Source organism: Octopus bimaculoides, chromosome 5 (genome assembly GCF_001194135.2).
Source record: "Octopus bimaculoides isolate UCB-OBI-ISO-001 chromosome 5, ASM119413v2, whole genome shotgun sequence".
NCBI lineage: Eukaryota > Metazoa > Mollusca > Cephalopoda > Octopoda > Octopodidae > Octopus > Octopus bimaculoides.
This window is the reverse complement of record NC_068985.1, coordinates 9772939-9780364: the sequence shown is the minus strand read 5'-3', so window position 1 is coordinate 9780364 and position 7426 is coordinate 9772939. Positions and strand designations below refer to the sequence as shown.

The 7426-nt window shown below is 38.9% G+C and overlaps 1 protein-coding gene across 2 annotated transcripts in view; it reads left to right on the top strand.

The window, feature by feature from the left end:
- The window catches only part of LOC106879057 (beta-arrestin-1), a 63714-nt gene that overhangs the window by 34016 nt on the left and 22272 nt on the right, over positions 1–7426 (top strand). For both annotated transcript variants that reach the window (XM_052968136.1, XM_014928485.2), the window contains exon 2: positions 3015–3045. In XM_052968136.1, the coding sequence (XP_052824096.1) occupies positions 3015–3045 (31 nt within the window). The remainder of the gene's footprint in view (positions 1–3014; positions 3046–7426) is intronic.

Sequence of the window (7426 nt, the reverse complement as noted above, 5' to 3'; positions counted from 1 at the left end):
CAGACGACTTCAGAATCTTCTGCAACTCTTCTGGATGGTCTCCTTGTTTAAGTTGGTGAATGTTGCCATAATCCTTGCCTTCAGTTCATCTCTGGTGTTACAAAGGAGTTTTGTTGGCTTAACTGCGCCCCCACATAATAATCAAGGGGTTGCAGTCTGGGGAGTTAGGTGGCCAGATGTTAGGGGGGATGTGGTCGCAGAAATTGTCTGACAGCCATGACTGGGTTCTCCTGCTTGTATGGCATGGAAGTACGACGACGATCTCGGTGCGAACCAGGGCGTCGACGAGGAATACCTGACCCGCCTGTTTCGCGGCGGGACCTATGGACAACTTCCAGAGATCTCTGGCTTGGCAGTGCTATCGGGAAGCGCTACCCGTTCGGGATAAGCTCTACAGGCATGGCTCGAGAAACAAGGGGCCGACTTGCCCGAGCTGCGGTCAGAGCGACGAAACCGTTCTGCACGCACTCGTACAGTGTCCAACCATTTCCGACCTGTGGGCTTATGTCGAACGACTCCTATCGCGTGTGGGACGACTCAGTTTATCAGCCGAGTCTATCGTGAATATTGTCGCGCCTACTTCCTTGAAACGGGAAAGAAGAGCCATTTTCATCGTACTTGCGGCTATGGCGAAAGAATGTGTATGGTGGACGCATCTGAAAGGTCTAGAGACAAACACTTTCCTTTCTGGTGAATCCCTCATCAAGTTCTTCAAGTATCACGTGAAGAGAAAGGTAAGAGTAGAGAGGGAAGTTCTGTCTACTGAATGCTTCAAGAAAAGATGGTTGAATGTAGCAACGGTGGCACGTGTGAATGACGGAGCCACCTTGAGCATAATCCTACGAACCAAAAAATGAAAGGAAAAAAGAGTCACTTACTGTAATGCGTTTTTTTGCATGACATTATTGCCCGAGGTTACCGTGGTCTTTTCCTTAGACTTTTCTTCCCACGGATAAACCTAATCTGTTTCCCCCTTTACACATTACATCATGACATTTCTGTGATACACGATCCCTATTGGTCGTTTTTTTTTTTTACGATTCCTTTTGATCGAAAACCTCCCGCCGCCACCTTTATTTTATTTTTTATAATTTTTTTCCTTCCTTCTCTTCCCGCAAAAAGAAAAGCTCTACTTTGTAACTTGTCCCCTCTGTGTTCAGCCCTGTGTGGCTAATAACGAAACATATCTATCTATCTATCTATCTATCTATCTATCTATCTATCTATCTATCTATCCGTATATGTATCTATCTATCTATCTATCTATCTATCTATCTATCTATCTATCTATCTATCTATCTATCCGTATATGTATCCGTTTATCTATCTATCTCTCTATCTATCGATCCGTTTATCTGGTCAATCTCTCATCGACTTCAAGTATCACTTGAAGAGGATGGTAAGAGTAGAGAGGGAAGTTTTGTTTAGTGAATGCTTCAAGAAAAGATGGATGAATGCAGCAAGGATGGCACGTGTGAATGACGGAGCCACCTTGAGCATAATCCTATGAACCAGAAAAAAGAAAGGAAAAAAGAGTTACTTACTGTAATGTGTTTTTTGCATGACATTATTGCCCGAGGTTACCGTGGTCTTTTCCGTAGGCTTTTCTTTCCATGGATAAACCTAATCTGTTTCCCATTTTACATTATGACATTTCTGTGATACACGATCCCTATTGATCGGCTTCCCCACTTTTTTTTTCACGATCCCTTTTGATCGAAATTCTACCCCACTTTTTTTCTTTCCTTTCCAAAAAAGAAAGCTCTATTTTGTATTTTGTCCCCTCTGTGTTCAGCCCTGTGTGGCCAATAAAGAAACATATCTATCTATCTATCTATCTATCTATCTATCTATCTATCTATCTATCTATCTATCTATCTATCTAGTTATATATCTAAGTAGCTAGCTATGTGTCTCTTCACTTAAATATTTCTCTCTGCTCTTTTTAAATACTGGTTTCTGAGTCTGGCTCAAGGCTAGCAGTTTTGGGTGGAAGGGATTAATCGATATCATCGATCCCAAAATGTGATTGGTAATTTATTTTATCGAACCCGAAAGAATGAAAGGCAAAGCCAACTATTTTGGAATTGAAAAGAGAACGTAAAAAAAAAAATCAGGTGAAAAACCACAGAGCATTTATTCCGACGCTCTAGCGATTCTGCCAGCTCGCTATCCCAATTGGCATCACGTTCCCATGTCGGGAATCGAACCCAGGCCACCTGGGTAAAAGCTCGGTACTGAAGAAATCCTTCAGACATGAGAGTAGTGTTGAATTATTGGGTTGGTACATAATTATTGCAGTTTTTTATAATAAATCTTATTCAACAAAAACAATGACAATATTTAACAAAAACATCTTTAAATGATTATTCCGGAGCATATTCACCATCTACTTCAATTATTGCTTCCCGTTTGCTTGGCAGACGGTCAGAACGTCATTTGAAGATGTTTTTGTTAAATATTGTTTTTGTTTTTGTTGAATAAAATTTGTTGAAAAAAAGCTGCAATAATTAGGCACCAACCCAATACATATTTCTTTTAATTAATTTAATATTGTCAACTAACATCCGAAGGCGATGTGCTGGCAGAATCGTTACCGCACCACACCGGACAGACTGCTTAGCAGCATCTCCTTCGGCTCATATGTTCTGAGTTCAAATTCCGCCGCGTCGACTCTACCTTTCATCTGTTCAGTATCAATGAAATTAGAACCAGCCCAGCAATGGGGGACTTACCCGACCCTCAAAATCGCTGGCCTTGTTCAAATATTAAAAGCAATTTATCAAATAACACACCTGTCGTTGCCACAACCTAGCATTCGCTAAGAACCATCTTACCATGTCTCTAGTGGCCTTCGTTGAATAATTTCTTTCAGCTTAGAAAACAGATCGATAAAAATATATTAATCAATTCGTTTTTTATTGATAATTAACTTTTATTGATAATTAACTCTTGTTTTTTTCATCCTATTTACATTATTTTTAACTTGATCTCTTTTGTTTCTTTTATATCAGGGTTTACAAGAAAAGCTCCCCAAACGGAAAGGTAAGATCATACAAAACTTAATTTATCCCTACGAAATCAGGTAAACAATAAATCATTCGGTCATTGTCACACCTTCTGGCAGTAACGAGGAACATAAGCGAGGTTAAAACAAAATTATGGCGAGAAAGAGAAACACTTGTCACATGTTTAACTTGAGCACCTTTCGGCCTCTCTAACAAAAGAAACATTTATATCTAGGATAGGAACCGTTGTCATGGATATAATTTGCCCACCCCAGTGTCTTCTAACCAAAAAATAAGTAGAAATAGAAAACCTTGTCACGTGTTTAATTTCTCTAACTTTGTCTATTTTACTAAAAGAAAAGGTTATATCTGGAAATAGGAGACATTGTCACATAATTTACCCACCTCAACTAATAAAAGACGTAGATTTTGTAATAGGTGACGGGATACTTTGTCGATTATTATTTGTTTATTTCTGTCTTTTCTGATAAAAAAAATGTCGATATCAAAACGGAAAACCTTGTTATGGGTAACGGTTCATGTTTTATCTCCTTTTGGGGAGGAGGGGCATTAAAATTTCGACTTGCCGGTCTCCTTCTTTTTATAGTCAGCTACTCGTATTTTCCCAGTTCAAAGGACATCTTAATGCCCTTGTTGAATTACCTAACAATACTGATGTGCCTATGAAACCAGGAACCAATTGTACTATACAATTTTAGGTGATTCAAGAATAGGAAATGGCGAATAAGCCTTATCCTTTCTTTTGATATGTAGCAACTCAAATTGATATATTTCTTAGCCAACAGAAAAGCAACAAGCATACGATAAAATGGAGACCATATTAAGTGCCATTCGGGAATGTCTCCGTTGATATTTTTATGACCCGAGGCTTACAGTCGTGGTGTTATTGGTAACTGTAAAAACTAAAAACTATTAACTACGTCATCACAGTTGTTTTAATGGCAGTCACAAAGCGTCATTAAATTATTGAATTTATAGTATTTTGATAAACTAGTTATGTGGCACAGAATCAGAGGTAATGTTTTTAATCGATCCATTAATGCGACAAGTTGTTTTGTTTCGTTCTTTTTCCCACGTTCTTTTGTATTAACCCCAGTCGTCTTGATAACCAGAAGCTGGTCAGTTGTTCCTCAGGATTTAGGTTGTCACTATTTCTGACCAAGAAGAATTCAACTGCTTTTGTAAATCGTTTACAATCCAAGGACGGTGAGGTGGCAGAAACGTTAGCAAGCCGGGCGAAATGCTTAGCGGTATTTCGTTTGTCTTTACGTTCCGAGTTCAAATTCCGTCGAGGTCGACTTTGCCTTCCATCCTTTCGGGTCGATTAAATAAGTACCAGTTACGCACTGGGAGTCGATATAATCGACTTAACCCGTTTGTCTGTTCTTGTTTGTCCCCTCTGTGTGTAGCCCCTTGTGAACAGTAAAGAATAAGAAACGTTAGCACGCCGGGCGAAATGCTTAGTGGTATTACGTCTGTCTTTATGTTCTGAGTTCAAATTCTGCCGAGGTCGACTTTGTCTTTCATCTTCTCGGAGTCGATAAATTAAGTACCAGTTGCGTACTGGGGTCGATCCAATCGACTGGTTCCCTCCCAAGAATTTCGGGCCTTGTGCCTAGAGTAGAAAAGAATCTTTTATTATCCAATTGAAAATATTTTGGAGAGTAGTTCATAAATTACAGACAATCAAATGATGGGGAAACAGTGACAAAGACCCATTTTTTTGTCGTAATGGTCATTGTTGTCCAACAAGCAAGAACTCATCGAGGTACTTTGTTCGAATTCTCCTCAAGGGTATCAGAGGTGGAGGTTATGTGGCAGCGTAGTATACCAAATAACAACTAACTAAAATTTAGTATCGTCAATGCCAGTTTTTTTTTCCAGTCTTCTAAGTTATTAAGAGCAAGCTTTAAATCAGATAACATAATATTCTCAATTTAAATTTTTGAATCGTCTTCTATTATTTTAGATCATTTTGAAAAAAAAAAAGAATTCAAAATGGCTGTAGTTTTTCTTTAGTGACTATTTTTTTCTCCTTCTACGTTTTCATCATGTCTTATACACTACCATTTTGTAAACAGCATAGTCTTGCGGCGCAGGAGTAAAGTAGTGGTAAGTAGCTTGCCTACCAACCACATGGTTCCGGGTTCAGTCCCACTGCGTGGCACCTTGGGCAAGTGTCTTCTACTATAGCATCGGGACGACCAAAGCCTTGTGAATGGATTTTGAAGACGGAAACTGAAAGAAGCCCGTCATATATATGTATATATATTTGTATGTCTGTGTTTGTCCCCCCAATACTGCTTGACAACCGATGCTGGTACGTTTACGTCCCCGTAACTTAGCGGTTCGGCAAAAGAGACCGATAGAATAAGTACTAGGCTTACAAAGAATAAGTCCTGGGGTCGATTTGCTCGACTAAAGGCGGTGCTCCAGCATGGTCGCAGTCAAATGACTGAAACAAGTAAAAGAGTAACTGTTTTCCCCGATCTTTCTCCATTTCTAGTCAATTAAAACAGTCATTGTTTCAAGTCCTGTTTCTTAAGTTTTTATGCTACATTTACTTATCATACAAGATGTATTTTTCTTCATTCTTCTTCAACGGTTATCTACTATCATTTGTGTTTATCGCATTTCATTCGTTACGCAATTAAATATTGCATAATTTAATTTACCCTTCCAATCGTCTATTCGACATCGATTACTTCTATATTTTGAAGCAATATATTGTTTATTCAACCCCATATTTTCTTTTGTATATATTGTATGCAAGCGCACAAGAAATTGTTTAAGTGTTATGCTGTTAAGATTAGTAAGATGTTATTAATACCATAGATATTATAACACGCTGTTGTAGTTCTCTCTATACATTGCATGTAACATTTGATATTTTATGCTGGTTTTAAGATGGTCTTTTTAAAAGATTGTCTGTTATTCACAGAAGTTACTTTAATGTGTCAAGGATATATATTTATAAGCTGTTAATTCCTGTTCTCTCATTATAGAATGTAATCAAATTCTCTATAACGGCACAACCTAGACGTCTAGATACTTGTGAGATATGACATCTCCAAAGTACTATGATGAGCAATACAAGTAATATCGACATCATTAACTTATTGTTATGTTCATCGGATGATTAATAATTATAGTTTATTAACACTACCATCATATCCTTTTCTACTCTACGCACAAGGCCCGAAATTTGGGGGGGGGGGGAGCCAGTCGATTAAATCGATTCCAGTACGCAACTGATACTTAATTTATCGACCCCGAAAGGATGAAAGGCAAAGTCGACCTCGGCGGAATTTGAACTCAGAACGTAAAAACAGACGAAATACCGCTAAGCATTTCGCCCGGCGTGCTAACGATTCTGCCAGCTCGCCGCCTTACACTACCATCAAATCAACCTTATAACATCAATGCCATTTGCCCTTACATATAACATTTCTAAATGAAGTAGAACACTCTGTGCAGCCTCGATTTCTAACTTCGTCGCCCAATATCTTGTGTTTCTATATCTTTATATTGTCCACAAGAATGAATATGTCTTTCCTTCAAATCAGCTGTTTTGTTCGATACACACAGACCTTATATGATTCCCGTATCAAAGCAACGTTTATCTGTATGATGTGAGCGGAATTTTAACACCCTTGAAGTAACATCAGCTTGTTTCCTTCGACCATCATATTCTTATGCTTTCGGGGTGATATAACCGTCTTGTTTTCAGATATGTCTGACTCTAATCAAAGAACAAAGAAAAGAGGATAATCTTGTTCTGTCGCTTGACTGTCAGTAACTTACAAACTGCTTTCAAAAATATCTTCAAGAGGATAACTGAAGATTTACAGAACAATGTGATCCCTGTAGAGTCTAAACCCTACAGGAGAATTGATCAATTTAAAGTTAATAACATTGTGCTGGAGTATGTGAAAGTATGCTAAAAGACCAACTTGTCGTGTCGTGGGATTGATGACAAGAAGGTCTTTGAATCTGTGCCACATGGGTGACCCCCTTCGGTCATGAATGACCATGGGATTGCGCCTAGAAAGTTACCCTCCCTGGCACAAGTCCGGACAAGGTTGTTTATGGAAGAGCAGCAGTCGTTGTGAGTTCAAATTCTGCCGAGGTCAACTTCGCCTTTCATCCTTTCAGGGTCGATAAATTAAGTACCAGTTGCGTACTGGGGTTGATCTAATCGACTGGCCCCCTCTCCTAAAATTTCGCGCCTTGTGCCAAGAGTAGAGAAGAAATTCCGCCGGGTCGACATTGCTTTTTATCCTTTCAGGGTCGATTAAACAAGTACCAGTTACGCACTTGGGTCGATGTAATCGACTTAATCCCTTCCCCCAAAATTTGAGGCCTTGTCCTTCCAGTAGTAAGGATTATTACAATTG